Source organism: Ictidomys tridecemlineatus, chromosome 7 (genome assembly GCF_052094955.1).
Source record: "Ictidomys tridecemlineatus isolate mIctTri1 chromosome 7, mIctTri1.hap1, whole genome shotgun sequence".
Classification (NCBI taxonomy): domain Eukaryota; kingdom Metazoa; phylum Chordata; class Mammalia; order Rodentia; family Sciuridae; genus Ictidomys; species Ictidomys tridecemlineatus.
The window spans coordinates 115,435,400-115,462,066 of record NC_135483.1 but is presented as its reverse complement, the minus strand read 5'-3'; the positions used below and the strand labels follow the sequence as shown (position 1 = coordinate 115,462,066).

The window sequence follows — 26,667 nt, the reverse complement described above, 5'->3', positions numbered from 1 at the left end:
TTAAAAAAATTTAACTTTTTGAATGCACCTACTAAAGAATTATAATTGTAGTGATAAATGAAGTAGTATAAATTTTTATGATAGAGAAGTATAATAGAAAAGACAGAGGGGAGACAGTAAGACCAGCTGTTCTGACTATGTGTATTTGAGGAGGAGTAGAGAGGAGGCGTGGTAGAATTGAGTCCAGTTCATTCCTATTACATCAGAAATATGAATTAATGTCTAAGACTGATAAATTATGATATTATAGCATTAAAGAAAAGGAAGACACTGACAGACACAAACCACCCTGCGCCTTAGATAGTATAGATTTGGAGCCAACCGCTAGGAGAGCTAAAAGTAGAAACCGAAATGGTGGCTCCTTGGAGCGAAACTAGGACTAGGCTGGAAAACATTGCTTTTTACCATATACTTCTGAATCTTTAAGTAGATTGTCTACTTTACAATGTACTGATTAAAAAATTGAACTAGTATGACATTAATTTCAGTTTCCATTAATGTCATGGGTTTTGTTCATATTAAGATGAATAAAACCACTTTCCAAATATACAATCTTATTTTTTTGATATTTGGAAATAGTATTCATAGATAAAAATGTTGTAATCTTTTCTAAAAACTATATTTTTGAGTACGTCCTTTTTTTGAAGTCAGTGCTATTATTTGAATGATTAGTTGTTTTGGGAACTGAAGTAATAATTTATTTGCTAGTGTTAGCCAAACTGACTTATGTAGAAGATGTGCACAAGCACACCTACTATCCTAAAGTGTACCCTTGTGCCTATAATCTACAAATTAAACTGATTCGAATTGTGTTTCCAGTGAGATGGTCAATGTAGTAAAATAATACATATACAAATGTTGTCATCCCCTTGGCAAACATAAATGCACTCAGGGAGCTTTCTAGAGACTGTCACTGCAGTGGCAAGATGTTTGCTACACCCACCTGATCTATTAAGGTCCCACTCCCCAGTGACCTATCTCCTCCAGCCACACCATCCCTGTCTATAGTTATCAACCAGTTAATCCATATCAGTGAGGTTACAACTATCATAATCTATTCTTTTTCACCTCTGAACCTTCTTGCATTTTCTTACACATGAACTTTTTGGGGATACCTCATATCAAAACCATAACATGGTCATGGTGAGTGAAACTCAAGCAGCCATTTTGGATCATTAAGTGTTATAAAAGGAAAGCAGAAAAATAAGGGAACGCAAACCTAAGTTTACACAACTTCAGGAGGTAGAGATTCTCTGTTTTAGTTAGTTTTTTTTTCTTTCTGCTGTGACTAAAGGACCTGACTAGCACAATTGTAGAAATGTTTGAGGGTTCATGGTTTCAGATGTCTTAATCCATAGAAGCCTGGCTCCATTTCTCTGGGCTCAAAGTTGAACATCATGGCAGGGGAATGTGGCAGAGGAAAGCAGCTCACATCATGGTGATCAGGAAGCAGAGAGAGAGAGAGATACCACTGGCCAGATACAAATATATATCCAAAGCCATATCCCGATTCCCACTTCCTCCAGCCACACTCCAGCACTTCAGTTACCACTCAACTAATCCCCATCAAGGGATAAATTTAATGATTGATTTAAGATTCTTAAAACCCAATCATTTTTCCTGTGAACCTACATGTGAGCTTTTGGGGGACACCTCACATCTGAATTATAACATTCCCTAATATTTTTTTTCACTCTAGACTTCTGGCAAATGAATAATAGTTGGGATATTTATTGCAAACAAAGATAGACTTAGTAACATCTTCCTTTCCCTATGTAGGACAGTATTTATGATTGTAATGTGTAGCAACTTCAATATGTAAAGCATGAAGAGCCATGGAATGGTTTCACACTCTCTTTCCTTGTAGAGGAAACATGGCTTTACTGCCCCCAATACACACACACACACACACACACACACACACACACACACACACTGATTTCTTTCCATTTACCAATCAGAGATATCTGCTGGATCTCCACCACTACCTCCACCATCCTTGGCATTACAATGTATACTTGCCATTAGTCATACTAAAGAATTTAGAAAACATAACACTATTGAGGGACAGTTTTCTGATCTAGATTCTGGCAACTGCAATCCCAAATTGGCCAAGTCTCCATAAGTCCAAAAACTAGGTTTTGAAGAAAGGGTTTATGACTTAATTTAAAATGTGTGATATCAGGGCAATTTTTTTATATAATGTTCTTTGTGTACATGAGTCTGATGGGTGTTATTAAGTACAGCCATTCCTGCCTCCCACATGGGTAATCAGTGAAGCCTGGCTGAATTCAAAGCTCAATTCTCTCAAATTCTTGGTACTACTATATAAAAGAGCACACACTTAGATTTTTTTTCCTGGTAGTGGGGATTAAACCCAGGGGCACTTTACCAAGTCCCTAGCCCTTTTTAATATTTATTTTAAGACAGGGTCTGGCTAAGTTTTATAGGGCCTTGCTAAATTGCTGAGGCTGGTCTTGAACTTACAATTCTGCCTCAGCCTCCTGAGATGCTGGGATCACAGGCATGAGCCACTGGCAATACTTGGCTCACTTTGACCTTAAGTAGACACTTCTCAGGAGAAGTGCAAATTGCCAAGAAATACATGAAAAAATGTTCACCATCTTTAGCCATTAGGGAAATGCAACTGAAAACTACATTGGGATTCCATCTCACTTCAGTTAGAATGGCCATTATCAAAATAACAATAGCAACACGTGTTGCAAGGATGTAGTGGAAAGGAACCCTCAAACACTCTCTCTGTGGGTGTGTAAAATAGCATAGCCATTATGGTAAACAGTATGGAGGTCCTGAAAAAACTAAAAATAGAACTACCATATCATGTAGCTATGCCATTCCTGTGTATTGATTCAAAGAAAATGAAGTTAGTATTCAAAAGAAGCACCACCATACCCACATTTATTGCAGCACTATTCTCAATAGTCAAGATGGAATCAGCCTACAGATAAATGAGTCAATAGATATACGGATAAAGAAAATTGTATGTATATATATATATATATATATATACATACACACACACACAATGGAGTATTATTAGGCCATTAGAAGAATGAAATCCTATCATTTTCAGGAAAATATATGAAACTATAGGTCATCTTGCTCTGCAAATAAGTCAGACATAGAAAGACATGTATTATATATTTTCTCTCAATTATGGAACCCCCCCAAAAATAGACCTGAAAGTAAAATAAGAACTAGGAAGGGATCAGGGGAGTGGGGACAGAGGATGGACAATATCAGTGTGTGATATATACATAATGTCACAGTGAAACCCACTAATCTGTACACTTATTGCTTGTTAATAAAAGAAAAAGAGGAATTCAGTTATGGACCTGCAGGAAGCATAACTGCAGGGCCCAAACTGGGAAGCATAGTTTCCTATCTTTGGCAATGGAGGCCTTTTATCCAGATCTGAAAGATAAGGCAGTTTAAAAAATATGATTCAGATTCTTTAGCCAAATGCACTGAAGATCAATTTTTAAGGAAAAGGAACTCTTATACACTCTTGGTCAAAATGAAAATTAGTATAGCAGCTGACCCTACAGTAATGTAAATAACTTTGTGAGTCATTTTGTTTGGGGGAATTTAACCATTTAAACATTAATCATCAATTTATTTCATGTGATTTTTCTTTACTGATTTTTTCTAAATCTCTGCTTTAAACAATAATAATAATAAATAGGACTAAATTACTAAATTTGACTGGCCAGATCCTTTTAAAAATTGGGTCAGTGCCTTTTACTCAATTGAAAAAAAAAAAAAACTCAGTGAAAGCCTTGAAAAAAGTTCATAGTTAAATTTGAAACAAGTCCAAGAAGTGACTACATTTGCATAACTTGATCTGTATTTGGAAAAAAATTCCACGGAAGTCAACAATGGAAGCTTATCAAATCAGAATTTCACATAGATTTTCCATAGCCCTACTAATGAATACTGACTCATTGGTCAGCTATGGTGAAAATTTAATGGAACTCTGAGATAGGAAATGAATGCATTAGAGTGTGTTCAGCGGTTCCATTGCATCAGTATGAAGACTGCATTAAGCATCTAGTTCCTCTGCTGCTTTCTGAGACCAATTCTAGGGAACTGTCAAGGGTTATTAATTCTTTAGCATTTTGATTGGACCTAGACCCTATCACTGAATTAAAAACTCTTTTATTTTGCCATAGTCATGAAAAATTAGAATTTATGTAAAATTGGGATTGTTTGTGCTGCTAATCTATTTTTATTTCAAGATGGCAGGTAATCTACAACTGAATCCTTCCTAAGGAAAATAAAAATCTACAGGATAAAGTCTAAGGTAGAACTGAAGATACTAGTATAGTACACTAGTATATTATTGTATGAAGTCGATGTGTAGTGAGCCAAATGTGCTCTCAGTATTTCCATTTAACAGATGGGAAAGCTGAGGCTCAGAAAGTTCATAAATTGTTTAATGTCAGTATGCATAATAGAATAATTGTCAAGGTCTAAATTCTAACTACTTCTAAAGCCAGGGACCATGTTTTTTTATTTTTATTTTTTTATAGTGAAAAAGATGATTTGGTACAGATATTTTTCTCTACCTTGGATATATTTACAAAATTATCTCATTATTTCAGTTTACATTGAGCTCTCGACCCTTCAGTAGACTGTAGTCATATTTTTATGACAATAGTTTGCCTCGGACTTTCTTCCTAGAACTTATTTTAGACTCTGATTTGGGTGATTAAATAATATTGTTCAAATCAGGACACTTCTGAGGCTACTGTTATTAGATATGCTAGGGACACCAGGACTACACTGGGATGTACTGGCACATGGGACTTTGCAGTCATTTGACCAGGCCACCCACTAGGATACTTCTATGCTGCTTCTGGTACAGAATTCCTATCTGCTGAGTTCAAAACTAGGAATTGTTTTCAATGATCCCATGAGGCCATCTTTATTTTCTCAGGGTTCCTTTTCTAGACAGCTATTTTTTCCTCTGTTATAGAACAGAAAATTTAATAAGCAACCTAAGAAGAATAAATTATCCTAATGTTCCTTTAGAGCAAATTGGCTGTGGACATGGAGGCACATTCACTTATCACAGTAACAATACAAGTATAAAACTTCTGCACCTTTAATAAGTCCTTTTTCTTGCAGAGTTTTCAGGGAAGGTCTTCGGGTAATAAACTTCTTTAATCGGCTTTTAACTCTGTTTTTGTCGCTTGTATCAGAAGCACTATGATGTAGTCTGAACACTGGAGATTAAAAACAAAATCAGAGGCTCTCAGTAAATTTCTCCTTTATGATTATTACTTTATGCAAATATGAATAGAAAACAGTAGTTATAGAACAACTACCTGAATTAATAGCTCAGGCCCTTCTCTGTATATAGGGCATATGAGTAAAATTCGACCACATAAAAGTATTAGTATGATTTCAACATCAGGGTGCAATCAGAATACGGGTAGTTCCATATATACACAATTCATTTTCACTTTCATTCCTTTATATTTAGCATAATAACTTTTATCTAAATAATTTTATATCTGTTTAAACACAAAATTATGGTCAGTTAGATTAAAACCCATTATCTAAATTGGGAAGGAATGATTTAGCATTGCTAATTGCAATTAATTCTGATTATATACTATCTCTGAGTAATGCAGGTATTTTTGAAGGCTCTGTTTGTTCAAATAATTTTGTCAATCTTCTATTTTATGTTAATACAAATTGATTTTCTTTATTTTGGAAGCTGATATTTGTTACTTTCATTATTGATGTTCCGTTACCACAAAATTTAGGTGAAAACTGGACACATATTTCCCTCAAACATTTCTATGTCTTCATCAGTTCCCTATTCTCAGCCTTATTTTCAAATTCATATGTGTGTCAAATTCATTCCTGAACAAATACTTGCTGAATGTCTTAATAATGATCATCAGGTTCCACGCTACAGGCTGTGAATTAAATGAGGAATATAACACATAAGATCTGTATTTTCATTAAGCATAGATTCTGTACACATTCAAGGTGTCATTATTAGTTACTGATTATAATTTGTTGTATCTCTAAGATAAAATAGATCCTAACTGGGTTTCTAATTTCTTAACCCACTTGTTCAAAAAATTCACATTTTGGGACACTTTATTAGGTATTGTTTTTAAAAAATTCAGTTCTCCTTTACAAAAATCTGCCTCAGACTGTTAGAAGTCTTCTAATATTGGTCAATTGTAGGTATTTTGCAACTCCTTCCTCCAGGTTGGATCACAAAACAGTTGTAAATTTGAGTTAGCAAGATGGGCAGTTAAGATGAAGTATAAAGCTAGAAAGGGGAGAAGGAGGAAAAGTCTTACCTGCATGTTGACTGGGAGAAGGGTGGAATTTTAATGGTAAATTAGGTTCAGAGTTTTGGATAAGACATGGGACTAGGTGCTATGCTATACTGAATCAAGACAATGATTGGCACTTAAAAGAACCAACATACTTTGTATTATCTTATCTAGAATTTCTTGACTATTGATATTTTAGGCCAAGTAGTTCTTTTTGCAGGATGCTATCTCAGGCAGACTGTGTAGAATGTTGAACAGCCTCCCTGGTATCAATTCAACAAGATACCAGTCGCACCTGCCTCAGCTGAAACAATCAAAAATGTCTGTAGACATTTCTAAATGTGCCCTGGGAGGAATGCAAAATTGTTCCATTGAGAATTGCTGCTTTAAACTGATGGGACAAGTTACAGAGTCCACTAAGTTCTCTTTTATTGGTGCTATCAGCACACTGGGAGAATGCAAAGGAAGTGTGAAAAGCAAAATGAAATCCATAAGTAGCATATGTATAATACACATAATACATACCCAATCTATCACCAATCTATCATAAACTATCTGTTCATTAAATGAATTGGTAATAGGCAATTGTACTCTCTTGCCTATTACCTATTATAAGTGAGAAAGGTGAATGGATCTAGAGCTAGAAAAAAGTTAGGACTCACTGCTATAGAGAAGAACTTCCCAACTAGTGTGTCTGAAGAATGGGTTATGTAGTACTCAGCACTCAGCACTCATAGTAATAAAATAGATCCTCTGAAGCAGCTGTGTACACTTTGACTATGAGTCTTATGTATTTCTTTCAGTGGGTTTTAAAAATATTGTCATTTTTTAAGAGGACCTTAACTTCAACCACTGGAGAAGCACTGCATCGGACAATGCTCTCTACTATGGTAGTTACTAGTCATTTGGGGCTCTTGAGCATTTGGAATGCATCTCTATATTTTGGTACTTGGACTGAACTGGGAGGTGATTTTTGCACCCCCCTAGTTAATTTTTGCACTGTGTGATTACATGTTTCTTAAAGTATGTGTGGGGTCATTTGGGTGCTGTGGGAAAATGGAAGGAACACATCCTCAGTACTTTTTACTTTTTTTAATTTTGAGACAGGGTCTTACTAAGTTCCTTAGATCCTTGCTGAATTGCTGAGGCTGGTCTTGAACTTGCCATCCTCCTGCCTAAGCTTCCAGAGTTGCTGGGATTATAGGTATGTACCACCAAGCCCAGCTTTGGCATGCATCTTGTGATTTATATTTAAATTGTAATATTTTGGATATTTTTAGCTACAAGAAATATAGAATTAAAATGTTTCTTTTACTCTTTAAAATAGGCTACCAGATGATTTTACTTTACATATATGGCTCACATTATATTAATAGGCAGTGTTGCTAGATGATAGAATGAATACAAGTTGACCTATTATGTACATAGCAGTACTCGGTTTAACTGTTATGGATAAAAATTCACCTGGTCTATGTAATTACAATAAATCATATAATAGAAATATAAGGAACTAAGGAATCCTAGAGATGAATTGACCTCAGAGAAAAAGTGCCTTTAGAACCCAAGCAAGCAACTCAGCAAATTAGTGAGACCCTAAGCAACTTAATGAGACCCTGTCTCAAAATAAAAATAAAAGAGGATTTGGCTCAGTAGTAAAGCCTCCTAGGTTCAATTGTGAGTACAAAAAAAAAAGTCAAACAAATAAACAAACAAAAAAACTACCCAAGAAAGCAAAAATTGCTTTTACAGGATCATGATTATTCAGGAATCAACTATTTCAAAATTGTATAATTGGAAGAACTACTCTGAGCTTATTAATATACTATTCCTACATGATACCCTATCAACTTTCATAGTAGGTCTAGCTATTACAATGACTACCAGTGGTGTATAATCTGCTTTAACAGATAACTGTAGTTAAAGTCCCTCAGGTCTGGGTTCTAGTGATGAAGAAAACAACATCCTGCAAAAAAAAAAAAGGTGTCTCAGGTCTCAGGGTATCTCTGGTCACAAGTTCATCTTTGGAAATGTATGGAACAATCAGTCTAAGTTTTTACAGGTTACCAGAATTTTCTATTTCTGGTATAACCTCAAGACCTTGTCATTTCCCATGACAGACTGCCAAGAAATTCTGGGTCATTTTGGAGCTAGAATAATGATCTGATGAGGAAGTACTCTGCAAATTAAAACACACACACATAGACACAGCCTAAATGCTAGATTATGAAAATAATTATGTAGTAAGTTATATCTTTTTGGAACCCCTGAGGTATTCTGTAATAGTATTCTTAATTAGAGAGATATATATGTATATTATATTGTTTTCAATACCACCATCTGGCTCCACACATGAGAAATGTCTGTAAGGTGCACTGGCTTTTCAAAAGAAATGGAAATATGTTTTTAAATGCTTTAACTTGTTTCCTTTTCACATGTCCTAAGAAACTAGCAGTCTTGGATATGATTGTACAGCTTTTTAACATAGTCAAATTCTTCAAAGTTTCCTGTAATGATGACTTTCCTGGAGACAGTCTAGAGCATCAACTTCCATTTCCTGCTGTCATAAATAATCATCCTCAGATGACAAGTCAAATTGCCAGGATTTTGCCATCATTCATTCTGCTCATTTGTTCTAAGAAGAGTTATGCAGAAGGTAAAGTCAATATATGGCTATATATATAAGGAACAGTTTTTAATTAAATAATTTTAAAGTTCTATAAATACAAAATATAAATGTAAGAAATGCATGGTTAAAAATCAAGGTCCATCACTGGGTCCCTGAAAACTGCAGAAAAATCTTCGAATATTGTGGTTTACAAATCTGATTTTAACAGCCAAACTTATAAAACAGTTTACGCTTTTCTGTTGTCAAGGGAGAAAAACTTGCCAAATTGTTCATTTTAAGTAAATACAACATAACCAATTAAGGAAAGCAAAATTTAAACACATGCCTATGATAATCAGGACATAGTTTGCTTCTGATTTCACTACTGATTTTAACAGAACAGTGTTCCTTCCATTTTCCCACAGCACCCAAGTGACCCCACACATACTTTTAGAAACTTGTAATCACACAGTGCAAATAAAAGGACACTTTACTGGAAAATACACAGTGTGGTACAATAATCCATCATTTATGAAAAATAGAATTCAGCCTTTTCTTTTTCCTCAGAGATTCAACTACTTTTTGAGGGTGAAGCTTCCTGCAGTTTAAAGATTTATGTTAAGCCAATGAGTAGTTCTTTCCATTGTCATTTAAACTTTTTATTTGAAAAGGAAAAGAGCTGTAAGAGATATGCATTTAAATTCCAAAGCATTTAATCTGATTTACATAGGAGACTAGAGGAATCACCCTTAATTGTACTTATTTTCACCTCCAGGAAGAGTTAACCTGAATTGTACTAGCTTTTCAAGTTTGCTAGAATTTACTTACATTTCCTTTATGATTTCCCTTTTTTTTTCAATCCATGGATGATCTTTTCTCTTAAGCCCAAATAGAATATTTTTCAAAGACTAAGAATCTTTAATAACAATATGCAATTTTAGTCTCAACACACATAGGCCAAAAGCATTAACTTTAAGCATCATTCTTAACCAGTTGAAAGATTTAATTGGTGCTAAAGCTGTTCTCACTAAGAAGGGTTAGGATCCTGGGCTTCCTAAGATGCTAGGATAGTGGGCTTTCTAAGATGATCTTCATTTAATAGCATTACATATGAGAATAGGCATCAGCCCAACACAAGCTTTATACCTGACACAGCTACTCGGGTGTTAAAACCACATCTGGAGGCCGGAATGCATATTGTAATGGTGCCTTTGAATATTTATTTTCCTATGTTAAGAATGAAAAGGGAAGCAACACAGTTGTTTGGATGAGGTACATGTACTACCATTCTATTAAGGGTATGGGAACCACGAAAGAAAACCCCCAAATCTTCCAGAATCCAACAGTTTGGATAACATGATCCACAATTGTACATCGGCCAGAACTTTTCTTGCTGGGGACCTTATTTTGAAATATTCACTTTTCCTGCCAAACTGCTGTTCTTGCGGTATTCCCATGTTACAATTACATGTTGTTATTATTCTTTTTTTTTTTTTTCCAATTTGGAAATTCTGGGAGAGCTAATGTTTCAGAAATTCTGCTAAAGAAAAGCAGAGTCATTACCCTTCAGAAATGCTATCCCAAACAGCCTACTTGCTCTCACTTTCCTGGTGAAGATGCACATAGGGATCAACATCAGGTATATAGAGAGAGTTTTGTTAGCAGCTCAGAGCCCTCAGCACTTTAATCCAGTTCCAGGAGGACACTGGGGGGAAACCAACAGCAGTTGCTTAGTGCAATCATCTTACCACACTGCGGTGTCTGGAACAGGAGATCCAGAAAGAAATGACAAAATAAGGTTATGTCAGGCTCTTTATCCCCAGAGATTCCAAAACACTTCTCACAAGGATTACATAACAAAGTACTGAGTTGTCTCTACTCATATTTTCCAAGGCAACCCTCTTGTATTTGGAATTACCCTGTTGTACCACTTTCTAAATTACTTAAATAAGAACACCTTATTCAAAATGGACTACAAAGAAAAATAAAGTTTATTAAATTTCTCTTCACCCTCTTGCCTGACTTTTTCAAGGAGATATACACTCTTGGGCTAATTCATGGGACTGTAATAAATACTGCTTTGCTTTCTCCAGCATGCAGTTTCAGAGCCCACAAAACTGCATGAACTCCCTCTGTTAAAGGGGACAAAAAGGATAGGCTTGGGCCTAATGTACAGTTGATCATTTAATATCTCTTAATTTCATATGCTTGATGTAAACAGAAGTCATAATTCCAACCCCCAACTTGGAGCTTATGACACTAAGTTATTAAATTTTAAGTTACTTTAAACACAAATATTATGAAATCTGGAAATAATAGAGAGAATGAAGGGTATTTTAAAAGCAGTGCTTTGTTTAACCACTTAATTCCCACTTAGACATTGTAGAAATACAAAATAGATGATTAGATTCATAACAGAAGGGTATGCATATGTTATATATTCAATGGTCCTTATTTATGCTATTTATCAATTTGCAGAGAAATGAGAATTCATACAATGAAAATGTTTAGTTAAATTATTTAGTTTAAATAGTCAAATCTCAATCTAACCATATTTTTACACTTTTAGGGTTAATAAAAAACTGACAAATCATCATTTAGGGGTATGGAAATTCCATGGTTGCTTTTTCCAATAATATTTGTATCCATATCTTCCAACATTTAATTAATTCATCTGTTTATGTTGCAAATTCTTCACTGTTTTTTCATGTAAAGGCATAATATTTTTATTTTGTTCATAATATACCTTAAGTGTGTCTATGTTGATAATGTGTTTTTATACCGTAAGCCAGGGCATTGTTTTCAAATTATTACAGCATTTAGCCTAGCTTTGAGTTGCATAATGCATACTTTTGATGACAACAATGATGATGAGTTCCATGCTGTACTGTCAATATTGAACATATCCTCATAATATGTACCCTTCATTTCATTGTAAATATATCCAGTATTGTTTTATGATCCAAGGTTTAAAAAGATATTTTCATTGCAAGTTATAGATATACTGTATTTTCAGAAAAACAAAAGGAAAGAAGAAGAAATATACCTAAATACAACCAGCACAATTATAGAGGAGGAAAAGTTTATTTGAGGGCTCATGGTTTCAGAGGTCTTAGTCCATAGAAGGCTGGCTCCAAACCCTGGGGCTTGAGGTGAAGCTGAACATCATGGCAGAGTATGTGGTATGAGGAAAGCAGCTCTCATCATGGTGACCAGGAAGCAGAGAGAGACTCTACTCTCCAGATGCAGAATATATATCTTATAGCCACATCCTACCACTTCAGCAGGGATTAATTCACTGATTGGTTTAAGACTTTTGCAACCCAATCATTTCTCCTCTGAACCTTCCTGCATTGTCTCACACATGAGTTTTTGGGGGACACCTCACATCCAAACCAAAACACATATAGTGACATTTTTTTTCCTCAAACAGAATCAGTAACAATGTAAAATATAAAGATTCAGATCATTAAGACATTCTTCTATGAATTAGATCTATTATCTTGGTTTCTTATGACTTGATATAGTGTCAGCATAACTTTTGTCACTTAAGAGCTACTCAAAATGTTGATAAATTTGCTAATAAAGTAAGTGGTTACTGAGCTAAGACAGTAGCCTATTTTGATAAGTAAATTACTTAAAAAATAACACAGAGCATCAATCCAGATGAAGTGCATTATGAAGTAGAAAAACCTTTTGCATGAAGAAAGACCATATATTAAATATAGGAATGGTACTCTTCTAGTGACAGAAAACAGTCCATAGTGAAATATAATGGAAAGAACCTTCTAGAGAATGTCAACATCAGTCTATAAGTAGAGGAAAAAGACTCCCAAAATAGAGTTGTGGACATGAAAATTGCAAATTAGAAGTATCAGGATTGCAAGATTCTAGGAAAATAGCACCTGTATTATTATAAAATCAATAAGCAAATTTGGAAAATGAAATAAAATTCATTTCTGAAGCATTGTGTATTTCAGGGTTGAGCAGTATTTTAATTAGGTCATATTTAAAATCCCCTCTCTCTGATTTTTTTCTATCTATCTATCTATCTATCTATCTATCTATCTATCTATCTATCTATCTATCTATTCATTTTATATTTGGTACTGGGGATTAAACTCAGGGGCACTCAACCACTGAGCCATATCCCCAGCCCTATTTTGTGTTTTATTTAGAGACAGGAGACAGGATCTCACTGAGTTGCTTAGTACCTCATCATTGCTGAGTCTGGCTTTGAACTCATGATCCTCCTGTTTCAGCTTTCCAAGCTGCTGGGATTATAGATGTGAACCACTGTGCCTCATGTGTTCTCTCTCTCTCTCTCTCTCTACACACACACACACACACACACACACACACACACACACACACACACACACAGTTTGTGTTTATACTTGCTTATACATCTGGACAAATGTGTATAAAAATGCAATTTCAGGGTGAGGGATGCAACCCAGTAATGAAGTACTTGCCTAGCACACTCAAGGCCTGGGTTCAGTCACCAGTAACCTTACCCAGAACAAAACAAAACAAAAAAAAATGGATTATCAGCATAGAGTAACATATGACAACTTTGAAGTATTTTTCTTTAAATCTGCAAACTCCAGGCCCTGAGAGGGCTACAATGTATCTTTACAAAAGAGTATGTTATAAGGTATCCTTAATTTTTTTGCACACAAGAGTTGAGCCACATAGAAATATATATAAAGAGTGGTGCAGATAACTAGAGAAATGACTTAAAGCAAATAATCAATAGTTAAAAAAAAGAGGAAGTGGTTGAGTAATTAATGGAATTATAAACAATTTATATTAATACATATAAATAAATGTCTTTTATATATTATTATATTTCATTATTACATATCAATTCATATTTAGATTACTTATATAATTTACATATAACATACAAAACTTTCTTACACTCTAAACTATATGTTATTTACATATGTTATATGTGTATATATTATACATAATATAATATATTTATTGCAGTCACAGTATCTTTTCTGTAGACAACATGTACTTAACCTACAACAGTGTAAGGCACATCTCTAAACTTCTCTCAGTGAGACCTGGAAATTTTGTTGTTCTCTATGCTGAACCCCAGAACTCAGTAACTTATCTTATTCCTGATTGCTTCATAGGGACTAAGTACAAGAGTCCCTTATCAGCACTTATGTGGAAAGTAGGCAAGAACCATTGATATGGCTATTTTCATATTGCTAGTGCCAGTTCCATTTTTTAATTCTATTTTTAAGAAATCCTTTCTCTCACACTCATTCATACTCACTTTTTTGAATACTGTAAGCTTTGAATTTTGAATTTCAATTCTTACCATTTAACATGGTATCTTGTTCAAACTATGAAAAAAAAATCTGTGCCTCCATATTGTAATCTGTTAAATGGGGATAATATTTCCTGTATTAAGGATTCCTGGGTAAGTTAAACTCCTATAATAAGATCTAGTGCATAATAAATATGCTAATAATTATTATTCATTTTAAGGTTACCACTGTTGACCTATATCATTATCACTGTAGCAATAATCATTAGGTAAACAGAACAGGTATTACAAAAAGTACCTCTTCACCCTTCATCCCAGTACCTCTTACTTTTCCAACATATACTAAACATTTATTATGTATCTGGTATTATTAGATTATACCATTAACTGTTGTGTGTGTGAGTACACACACACACACATACATATATATGTATACATATATATGTATGATACGCATTGATGCTGTTTAAATGCATCTATACATATATGTGTATATATATGTGTGTATATGTGTATATACATACATATGTATATTTTAATTGACCGTTATTTATATTTCAACTTTTAAAAATATTGTATACAGCCCCAAGAATTACCTGTGATTAATTTCTGCCAGGTAGAGTGCATTTCAAGACTTTGAACATGTGTTAAAATCATTGGTTTTTGAAGAACTATCCATTAAAGACTTTCTGAACTGTGACAATGGATATTGACAGTGCTTGTCAGACTAAACCACTATTGATTGGCTCACATCATGTGTATAGCAAAACCAATTTCTTTCAAGTGCTTCTTCCTAACTGAAATACATTATTGCTGCCTTCCTCTCTGTTTATTATAACACCCCAGCTCATCATATGTAACACATCCAGCAAAAGGGTTTCACAATGAACACAGCAACAAACAGTGACATGGAAAGAAGTGAAGGCACTTAGCAATCCAAATGCTCTTGTCCTGCCAGTTACTATGCCTTTTGAAAATATTGATTCCTTGCAGAGTCTTTGTTTTTATTTTGCAATCCTTGTGAATAGGGAAAGATCATGGACTAACAGAGCTTTGCTATTATTTAATGACCCCGTGACTCTCATGGATTCTAGTCCTCAAAGAAACTATTTTAAGTATTGTGTATATGTTTAAGTTGTGGGAAAGAAAGTATTTATGATTGGGGCAGTGCTCTCCTGTCCATAAACATACATAACCCTAAACACACACACACACACACACACACACACACACACAAAGGGATAAAGGTAAGCATCTTCTCCCAAATCTTAGAAATATTTCCCCACTGAGAGACTTGGGCCAACTTTGGGCATATGCTACATATTGTACAGAATTTTTTTTATATAAATTTGAATTCACATTGTGCTTTTCTTCCCAAGAGGGTACATTCCTTCCTGAAACAATACTCTTACATAACAAAAAGCAGTTTTCACTGTGAAGGGGTAAATGGGAAACATTCCAGATTTATTTTGTTTTCTTAAAAAATATTGTCATTAAACCAAAACCATAAACATTCCTTCCACAGGTACTGACTGATCATCCTTCATGCTTCTACAATGTGACAGGAGTTTCCCAAAGCTCAAAGAACCTTCGGTCCTAGTTTTTACCCTTTTAGAAACTCACAGTTTACTGTGTATAAATTTCTCCATATTCCTAAAATTGTCATTACGCTAAAAAAAAATAATAAAATAATCCTTATAACTCACCTGACCCCCTCTGTGCTGTACGGAGGATAAACTTGTGACTAACTCTACAAACACTTTAATTCTATCTGGTATGGTGTTGCCCATTTTTAGCCCAGTCTGAAATTCTTGGAAACTAAAGAAAGAAAAGAAAGATAGCAAATTCTAATTCAGTAAAATATATAATCTTTCAAAGTCCCTTCTTAAAAACAAGTTCCAAGTTTACTTAAACATTGTGGACGAGAATTTCCTTGAGGTAGAATTCCTTTGAGTCTCATCTCTTGTTCCATGCCATGGCCCAGGAGAATGGTGGTGTTCAGCCCTCTGGTCTGCACCCTTCCACAGGCTTCACCCCATGGTTGTGGCTTTCTCAACCCCACATTCTCTAGCTCTGAGACAGGCTCCTGGCTTTGGGCCCATTCTCTTGGCACTCTCTGCCTGGCTCATTCTGTCCTGAGGACAGGCTGGTTGTCAGAGTTGTAGCCTCCCTTGCCTTTTTCAGGACATCAGAGATCAGGAAATGTCAGGCCAAAGTCAGTTAGTCTTTCAGAAAATAGTTTTCTTGGGAAAGAACCCTCTTTTTAGAAGCATCATTTCTGACATAAGCTTTAAGCTATTTGCCTCAAAATGTGTGTGAGAAGCACTGATGCCCTCCCCCATAATTTGAAAATGCAAAGGATTCTCTGAGAAGATCTGAGGAGGCAGTGTGTAGTCTATGGCTAAGTGATCAGGGATAGTGGGGTGGTTTGTCCTCACAATGCTGACAGACAGCTGCAGCTTGCAGCTGGCAAGGAGCTTATGCTTGCTAAACAAAGATCTAGCTGCAGCCCGGTGAATACTTGGCTCTATTGCAATGATCATAATTCATAACATACATTTCTAAAGGAGAGAAAAAAATTAAGAACGGACCCAGAAAGCCTCTCATCAGTTTGACACTCAATGTGGTCTGGATATAGGTTGTTTTATTTGTTGTCTAATTTGAAATCCCTCAGGGGTCCTTCATGGACATGGGGGTCGCCATGTCTGTGACAAATGAAAACTGCTTTTTGCTTTCTAGCCACCCTCTCAGATTAAATCTTCCCTCTATTTAAAAATCATGATGGAAGATTTACTTACTGCCAAAAACCTAAGTGTTATCCCAAATATTCTATTTATTTTCCTAAATGAGTTAATTGTAATCAAATTGTCAAGTTTTTTTTTTTTTTCTTGTTTTTGACCATCAGATAACCCCATCCTTGGGTACAGTTCAGCTCATGTTGGAATCTCAGAAACATGGAATTTTAAATTTGAAAAGAACTGGAGATAACATAGTATAAATGCTCCTAGCTTTTGAGACGAAGCAAAATACATTCAAATTATTTAGTTCACTTGCTCAAGGCTACATGTTTAGCAAGAACTGAGTAAAGACTCAATTCAAATTTTGTAACCACCATTTTTGTTCTTTTGTCAGCACCTCCTTATTCGTCCTTAATCCCAGATCTACTTTATTAGAAGAACTGTTCTTAAATCCAAAAGAATGTTCCAGATGAGCCAGTTCTGTTGCTTAAGGTGCCCACTACTGGCCCAATTCTTCTAGCAACAAGGAACTTTCCATTTGAATCTTAATGCAATAATTGCCGACAATTAATTCTGTTTTATTCTACATATTTATAATTAGGGAATTTTGAGCCATAATATGGAAATATATTTAAATTTACATGCATAATAATATGAAAAATACATGCCCCAAGGGGGGAAATTACAGTAGCCTTCCTCTTGACATGTAGCAATGCTAAGTGTTTTGCTATGATCCTTTCTTCTAAATTTTGGTAACCTGAAATCTGTAATAGATTATTATTATTATTTGGGGTTTTGAGCCTTCCCATTCCCTGGGGGAAGAGAATTCTGTTGCTGAATGCCAGGACACCCCTCCAGATGCAGATGTCTCTGAGAAGAGTACTCTGCTGGATATGCTTTCCATGTGTTTCTGCCTAAGCTGGGAGGAAACAGAGGATTGAACTATAGATGGGAAAATGTACTTCACCGAGTTGCAACACCTCTGAAATTCAAACTTTTGGACTATCAAACAGGCAGTGGTGTTGGTGTTCTTCAAGCTTGTTTACTCTTGACAAAAATGGAACTTCTGGTCTTGAGGGGAAAAAAAATGTCTTTGGGTTTTAAAGGCCTCCAAAAGCTTCTTGAGACATTAAGTACCTCTTACATAAAATACACAGTAATGATTTAAGACCTGAGCAATTGGAAATGCACGGATTAAATGACCTTTAAAATACACATAGGTTTCAAATCGAAAGAAAAATGCACTTAGCAAAACTGCATTTAGGATTTATTTCTTAAATATGGTTGGAAACATTAAGCAAACTCAAAATGAGGTGGCACATGCATCCTCATTTTGACTTAAAGATCTACTTTAAATAACACAACAGATGTAGTCATCAGCATTTATTCCAGCAGGGACATTGTGAATGGTGAGAAAGACACAGTAAGACTTGGGTAATAATAAGAACTACTGTCATTGTTATCCCTTAATCCTTCATACTGTCAAAGCAGAACCAAGAGTACAAGAGAAATATTCTGGCAGGATCTGACTCCCCCCCCCCTCTTTTTTTTGTCTCAATTCAGTTAGAATATGTCCACCAGGAAATATTTCCTTAAATTAGTCATCAGAAAACAAGTGTAGCTGTTTTCATTCCATGGCAGGCAGGAAAAATAAAAAGCCACCTGTGGACTTTAGTCTAAAAACACCCTTGACAACACAAACAGGTGCTGGTTTATGTAATGGCTAAGGAAAGCAGAGAGGGCCGGAGTCGTGAATCATGGGTGGGCCCCTGCAGAAGAAAATTGAGCTTAATTGCTGCATTGTGAGGGAATGGCCAACTGAGAATCATCAGGGTCACATGACAGTTTGGCAAAAATATTTCTTTTGCCAGTTTTGTGGCACATAAAATAAATTACTATTGCAACACACTTTCAGTTGAGGCTGAAGGTGGGGCGAGGCAGATCTTCATGTTGTGAAGTTTAAGAATGCTCCCTACACTCTCATCAAGTCTGGAACATAGATGGTGATTAGCAAAAAAAAAAAAAAAAAAAAGTTTTAATAATTGAGTATTGCCCTGTGCAAGCTGTGTTAAGAGATCTGATTTTGAATTCCAGTTCTACCACTTACAGACTGTATGATTTAACTTTTCCTGGATCCCAATTTCTCATCTGCATAACAGGGATAAAAAGATCTTGAAGCAACATTGTAAGGATTAAAAACTATGTTGTATAAAGTCTCAATGCTTTATACGTACATGAGTAGATTACTGCTTTCATCTCCTTCCTTCCCTATGTCCTCCTTTGGTCATGTTCACGTTCATTATCATAATTTACTGCCTGCACTAGACTCTATATTCAGTGAATTAAATAGGAATGGTCCTTGGGCTTTGAGAGTTAACAATTAACATCATGATACTGATGTGTCTAAACAGAAAGAGAATATGGATAATTTAAGAAACTCTGAATTAGTATATAAAATTAAATTAAGCTTATATTAATAATAGCCGTCAGTGGTGTTGGTGTTCTTCAATGTTCATATTGCATAAGAGGCCTAGGAATAACTTGTTGGGACAGAGAATATTTTCTCATGCTTTTGATGCATTGTGTAGCTAAATATCCAACTGCCTGAATATATGTTAATTGCAATTTTGATGGGAATACATATAAAAGTGGCATCAATGCCACCACATGAATGCATGGTCTGTTACTATTACCACTTAAGCTAAAAATAAAAATTTTAAAATATAAACCTTTTATTTTATATAATTTAAGGCTTAAATCCTGAATATACACAAACTGAAATGGCAAGAAGTTTGCTTTGATTAATATGGCAACAATGTTACCTTAAATAATGATAAGTGTTATCAGAGTTGTATCAAAAGTATATCCCATGCCATGTATCCTTAGGACACACAAATATATACTTTAATAATCAAAGTCAAAACATCTTTTACATATTAAATTTTAAAAAAAGATCCCTAACACTTCATTAATTTCAGATGGAGTGGTAGTTTGGGGGAGAAGCTAAATTTGAGGAGTTGAATTATAAGTGTAGTGAGAGGTTAGGGAGTAGGTTAGTAGTGAAAGGAAGACCCTTTTGATTTGCTCCTGCACAAATAAAATGTTACTTATCACTTTCAAGCTAGATTAGTTCTGACCAGTAAAGTAAAAAATGCTTCTCAAAATGATAACTTTTCTTATCCCCAGAAGGAAATGATTGGCTATACTTATCAGCAGTCCTTAATTCTACTCCAAACACATTGGTATTCTTGTTCTTTCCTAAGCATATCCTGCCTCAGGACATTTTCACATGTTGCTTACTCTGACCTGAACATTCTTTCCTAACATATGGTCATAGTAACTGTCCTAATTTCTTTCAGGCCTGTTCTCCAAATGTCACTTCTCATAGGTTCTCTCTATTTAAAGTTGAAAGCTTTTCCCACTTTGATGTTCTCTATCCCCTTTCCCTCTAAAATAAATAAATAAACAAACAAACAAATAAACAAACAAAGAAACAAACAAACAAACAAACAAATAAATAAATAAATAAAGTTGTTAAACATCACTATCTAGCCAAAACATATTTTACTTTTTGTTTTAACATCTCTCTTTGTATTCTCCCACTAGTAAAATACTAACTCTATGAGGGCTAAATAGTTGCCATTTTATTTTATTTTATTTTATTTTGGTACTAGAGACCGAACATAGGGCCTTGTTCAGGCCAGCAGTAACTCCACCACTGAGCTACACTCCTAGTCATATTTTATTTCTTGGAGATTAATTCCAGGATTTGAAGAGTGCTGCGCAAATAAGTGTACAGTACACATTTACTGAAGGAATTAAAGAATATTCTAAATTCTTCTTTTAGAAATAGCTATCTATTCCTTGATTTAAAAATTCCTAACACGTATAGATAAAACCTTGTGTTCTAAGAAATAAGCATTCATCTAATCTTTTATGAAGAAGGGGAATGGTGGTTGGTGAGTATCATGAAATGACAGTTTATAACCACAAGCAGAGAGAAGCAGATCCTGGTTCTCATGTTCTATGGTTCAAACCCCGGACATCTAGAAATAGCTTAGTATTCTTTCTTTATTGACTTATGCACAGACAGTAATGTAAATCATGTTGTTATCTTTACCTAATTTAAAGAAAATGTAATCGGCTTACTTTTCCAAAAATTAAATATCTGTTAAGGATATCTATGTACCCAAGGATATATTAAAATTATTCTAGGTGGTGTATCTTGATTGGAAGTTCAATGGAAGATGAAGGAAAAAGAGGATCATAAATGGAACTGTCAGTATAAATTGGGAGTTGGGGTGAGAAGGGAAGAGATAGAGACTGATTCTTTGACTAGTTTAACTTGTGTTTGAGGTTACAGATGCTTTAGATAAAAAAGCTCCAGTGAAAACATAATGTGAACTTCATATGTAATTAAAACTTAAAAATTTTCTAGTAGCCACATTAAAAAAGGTCAAAAAGAAACAATGGACATTAATTTTAATATTATATTTTATTTAACCCAGTCTATTCAAAGCATCAGCATTTCCCCATATAATCAATATCAAAATTATTGAGACATTTCACATCTTTATTTTTTACTAGACTTTTAAGCTGGTGTCTATGTCACACCTAAAGTACATCTTGATTCAGACTAGCTATATTTCAAATGTTCAACAGTCCCTTGAGGCTAGCAGAACCCTTACTGGGTAGTATAGTTTAAAGCAAGACTCTGGGTATCACGTCTAAGCTAACACATGTGTCAATACAAAGAACGTATCTCTGGAGCTTAAATGGGGGGCCCTGCTGAAATTGCACGGTGACCTGACTGTCAGACTCAGGATGAGAAGGAGAAGATGTTGTTTTCAACTGTATTTGTACCTCAAATTGGTAGAGCAGCTCAAGAGTTACAATTTATTTATTTATCTACATTAATTAGGCACCTGAGTTTATTATGCATACTTTCCTGGACCACTCTGTTATAGCATGCATATCCATAAATTTTCACACATGCTAGACATCCCTTTGTTACTTTATTTATTTATTTATTGTGGTACTGGGGATTGAACCCACGAGCACTCAACCACTGAGCCATATCCCTAGTCCTTCTATAATTTTTTTTTTAATTTAGAGATAAGGTCTTTGTAAGTTGCTTAGGGCCTTGCTAAATTGCTGAGGCTGGCTTTGAACTCTCTATCTTCCTGCCTCAGCCTCCCGAGATGCTAGGATTACAGGTATGCATCACTGGGCTGGGCTGCTTATTGCATTTATATCCACACTCTAAAATAAATCTGAGACTACTGAAAGGTCAACTACAGGTTCCCAGGGTTGCTGGGTATTTTAAGTTGATAATCTGTGCTATCTGCCCTCTGGACAGTTATGTGTTACAAGATGGTAATGTTTATCTGACCCTATCACCTATTAAATAATATTTTATCATTGAAAACTCACAGCAAAATAAAAATATTAAATTCTCACAAAGCGTCAATTTTAGATTAGTTACTTTGAATATAGGAAAGATTGGATAGGTATCATCTGATTTTCAGTACATTCCCCAAATCAAGACTTTGTTTTGAGAAGAGAAGATAGAGAGCCACACACTTTGTATACAATCAGAGAGATGAAAAATTGTGTTCTATATGTGTAATAAGAATTGTAATGCATTCTGCTGTCATACATAAATTAAAAAAAGCATATTCTTGACTATGTAGGAAGTTGGTTCTGGTTTCACTCTACATTGCCACATATTTAACTGACTGATCATACATTGATTTGAATAGACTATTGATTTTACTTGTATGCCATTTCCCAGAATAAGATTGATATCTGCATGATCTCAGGTGAAACTTATTCAAACTCAGAAGAATGCACATGACTCAGTTTTTACATATCACACATACATATGTGTACACACAGGCATGTACACACATTCACAAAGGAACCCATGGAAGGTAAGCTATATTGTGATCCCTAAGGATTTAATTATAAAATGAAAACTCTGCTACAACATTGAACATAAGCAAGGCATATTCTGAGAAAGCCATGTGATTGGCTAGATGATAAAAATTAATATCCATTTCTAAAAGGCTTATGAAACCATGGAACTAGTTCTCAAAACCAAAGCAATATTCAGTTCCTAAAGGAAAAAGTAGAATACAAACAGAATTCCACCTTGAGTTTTCTCAACACATCTTAAAATAGGATGAATATGATGGAAATGTTGCTAAAACTGAAAAAAGAAGGAAAGAAACTGTTCCCATTCCCCTTGAGATGTTTAGTGTGTATAAAGTACTTAAATATGAACTATAAAGTAACTGACACAAAGAAATGCATAATCAAACAAGGCAACATGAGGCAGATTGCAAATTTCCCTCAATCATGTTTTCCAGCTTTAGGGAAGCAAAGGTCTAATAAACATGAACTTGAACCACAATGAACATACTCAAATCATTCTTAAAAAATAGGTATTTACAACAACAAAGTAGTATTTTAATGGCAAAGATAGATGAACTAAGCTTAGATCCATGCAATATAAAAAAGGAACAATGATTATGTAGTACAAATAATTTTGCTGTAATGTGACAGCCTAATGACTTAAGTGCCCAATATCGTCATTATGGATCTGAACCCCATGTGCATTAGCAATAAAGCTTCAGCAAAACTTCTGTATAATTCATTTTTTGAAAGAAAATCTTCTTCTTCTTTTAAAATAGTTGTGTCTGCAAGATCTATAAGTCTGAATGAAAAAAGTTCAACTTGAATTTTGTATGATGATCTACAGGTGATCTCAAAGAAGTTTCTCAACCAATAATAGTGAGAAGAGATAAAAATTTTAAGCACCTGAGTGTATTTCAGTGTTTTTTTTTAAATCTGGTAAGAAATGTCTAGTTTGCTATATTGAGACATTGAGTTATTGTGCATATAATTCCCTAAAGATTATATAATTCAAGACTACTACTGTTACTTTTATGATCAATGAATTTTAATTTTCTGGAAAAGAACAAATAATTGAAAGTCTAACAAGTATGAATATGGCTATGAGTTTAACAATTTATTTTTTCAGTACTGGGGATTAAACTCAGTACTGAAAGTACTGTGACCACTGAGCAACACCCCCTATTTTGTATTTTATTTAGAGAGGGGGTCTCACTGAGCATTTTTTTTTTAATGTTGCTAGGGAGTGAACCCATAGTCTATGTGCATGCGAGGCAAGCACTCTACCAACTGAGCTATATCCCCAGCCAAGGTCTCCCTGAGTTGCTTAGCATCTCACTTTTGGGGAGTCTGGCTTTGAACTCATGATCCTCCTGCCTCAACCTCCTGAGCCACTAAGATTATAGGCATTAGCCAATGTGCCCCACACTTTAACATTTTTTTTTCAGATAAGGTAAATGAATGGTATTTTCATTTTAGAGGCTCCATAGAATAGTGATCAAACAAAGGACTGGAAAGAAGAAACCCACTGGAATAAGTGAACATTATGACTAGGCATTATATCAAGTTTGCATATTCTCTTCCCAAGTTTCTGTATTTATTAGAAACCTTCTCTGATTCAGGCAAAGGAAGCAGTGCTTTCGAGCATAACAAGAGGAGGTGTTTTCAGGCAACAGAGCCATGTATCACAAAGCTATTTTTCTAAGAGTTGCTGAGAAACATGAGAAATTAAAGATGTTATTATCTTTTATTTTTCCTTTTAATACTTGCAAGGGAGCAGCTGTGCCCAATTCTTAGAGTAAAAGGAAAACTGTACCAATTTTTACTCATTTTTGTGTTTGGAATGAACATGTGATAGGAATCATATCTTGCCATTACTGAATCAGGAAATGTGACAATAACTATAATAGGTGTTGCTACATCAACCTGCTAAACTGGTCTTCCTCACTCAAAAGGAGTTTTGTAGGGTGGCATCAACCAACTGGCTTTACAGAGTGAGTTTTACAAAGAAAATTCTTGGATCTCTAAAAATTATTGAGAACACACAAGCCCCTCAAAGGGCTTTCACAGATGAAATTCACTTACATTTGAAAATGTGTTCACAGAGAGGATGAAATTACCCAGAGCACAGCTCTCCTCAGTCTCCTGCTTTGCACCTGAACATTCTTGATTTATGAATATTGGATTAGGAGATGGGAACTTGAAGAACTAAACCAGAAGACAAAGCCCATCAGGTAAAATACTCTTTTCCACTAATACTCAAAACACATTCTATGAATACTTGGACAAATGAATATGCTGAATTTATACGACTCTTTTTCCTCATGAGCAGAAATTGAATAAAAAAGAAAAGAAAATTCAACCCAAGCTGTCTTTTCCATGAGTCTTAGGAAATTGCATAGTTTTGAAAAAAAAATTGGCTTGATTTTTACAATTTTTTAAAAAATGGATATGGAAAGAATAAGATTGTGCCCATAAAAGCCAATTGTTTCCAAACCACTTTGTATTGTTTGGCCCAAATAATTTATCCTCCTATATGGAAGTAGGGAACCATGACAGACTGAAAATACAATAGCCAATCAAAATACAAGTTGTCTTCTAGAATAGCTTTACCATTCTGGAGATATTTGCTGAGACTCAATCTCATCCCCCTTGCCAGTATGACAAAGGCAGACTACAGAAAACAACAACAACAACAACAACAACAACAAAAGGAATTCAGTTTCTATATTAAATCACCACTGTTCAAAAAACTGGTTTATTGACTGATAACTCTGGAAATCTGTTACATGGATCCCTAAAGAAAGACATAAAGTGCCTAAGCCTTGCCAAGAATTTTCTATCTTTTTTTTTTTTTTTGGAAGAAAACTAGAGAAATGATGTGAATTTGAACTTGTGAAAAGCCTCCTACTTACAGGCAAGAGGAAGAAACTGAGGAAATTCAAAACATCATCTTGACCTTCAGTTCGTTTTTATGTGCTGTCATATGAAAAAGTATTAATTAAAATACTTATAGTTTTTGTCACTTATTAGCATTTTAAAAAGCAATTATATTTTCAAACATCTGATACATTTTACATGTAACATATCAGCATTTGGATTTTTAAAATGGAAAAGATATAAGGCATCACCTTTCTCCTGAAACGTGTAGTCAGGGTTTTAATAATACTGTCAGTCATAGCCTAAAAATGTAGATATCAACAGAGCGAAGACTGTCTACATGTGACTACATTTACTATCTTTCAAGGGACACGCATTCTATCCTGTTTACAGGTAAGGATCACAGAAATAATCTGGAATTCAAGGACTACATATTCTTATTACCAGCATCTTGACTTTGTTAAGATTTGTTCATCTTGTAAATGCTAAAGAATTTAGTACAACTGTGGAAGTGAGAGCCACCTGTGGGAATGAGCTTAAAATGAGAGCCATGCCCACTACTCCTCTCTTTCTTCTATACCCACTCTTTTTTTTTCTCCTGCTTTTTTCACTTTAGATCCTTTGGTCAGTGCTCATTAAAATGTGTTTACAATGTTCATGAGAAATCACAGAAAAGCAAAAATGGGGGAGAGTGCGAAGGGGGAAATAAAGAAGAAGAAAAGAAACCAACAATGGGTTAACAGAGAAGGATAGAAGAAATATATCCAGGGAATAATGGCAGAAAGGCTTTTGATCTCAGCATTTCATGCTAAAATAATTTCACCTAAGGAATGATTTAATCTTTTTAAGTTTCAAAAATAAAATATTATAGTAAATATTTGACTGTAAAAAATGCCATCATTGCTTTATAGGAGATGA

General features: G+C 34.7%; 1 protein-coding gene across 2 annotated transcripts in view; it reads right to left on the bottom strand.

Moving 5' to 3' along the window:
* Nucleotides 1-26,667, bottom strand: part of Arhgap15 (Rho GTPase activating protein 15) — a 591,785-nt gene that overhangs the window by 245,849 nt on the left and 319,269 nt on the right. For both annotated transcript variants that reach the window (XM_021723074.3, XM_040294270.2), the window contains one exon: nucleotides 5,127-5,249. In XM_021723074.3, coding sequence (XP_021578749.2) covers nucleotides 5,127-5,249 — 123 coding nt within the window. The remainder of the gene's footprint in view (nucleotides 1-5,126; nucleotides 5,250-26,667) is intronic.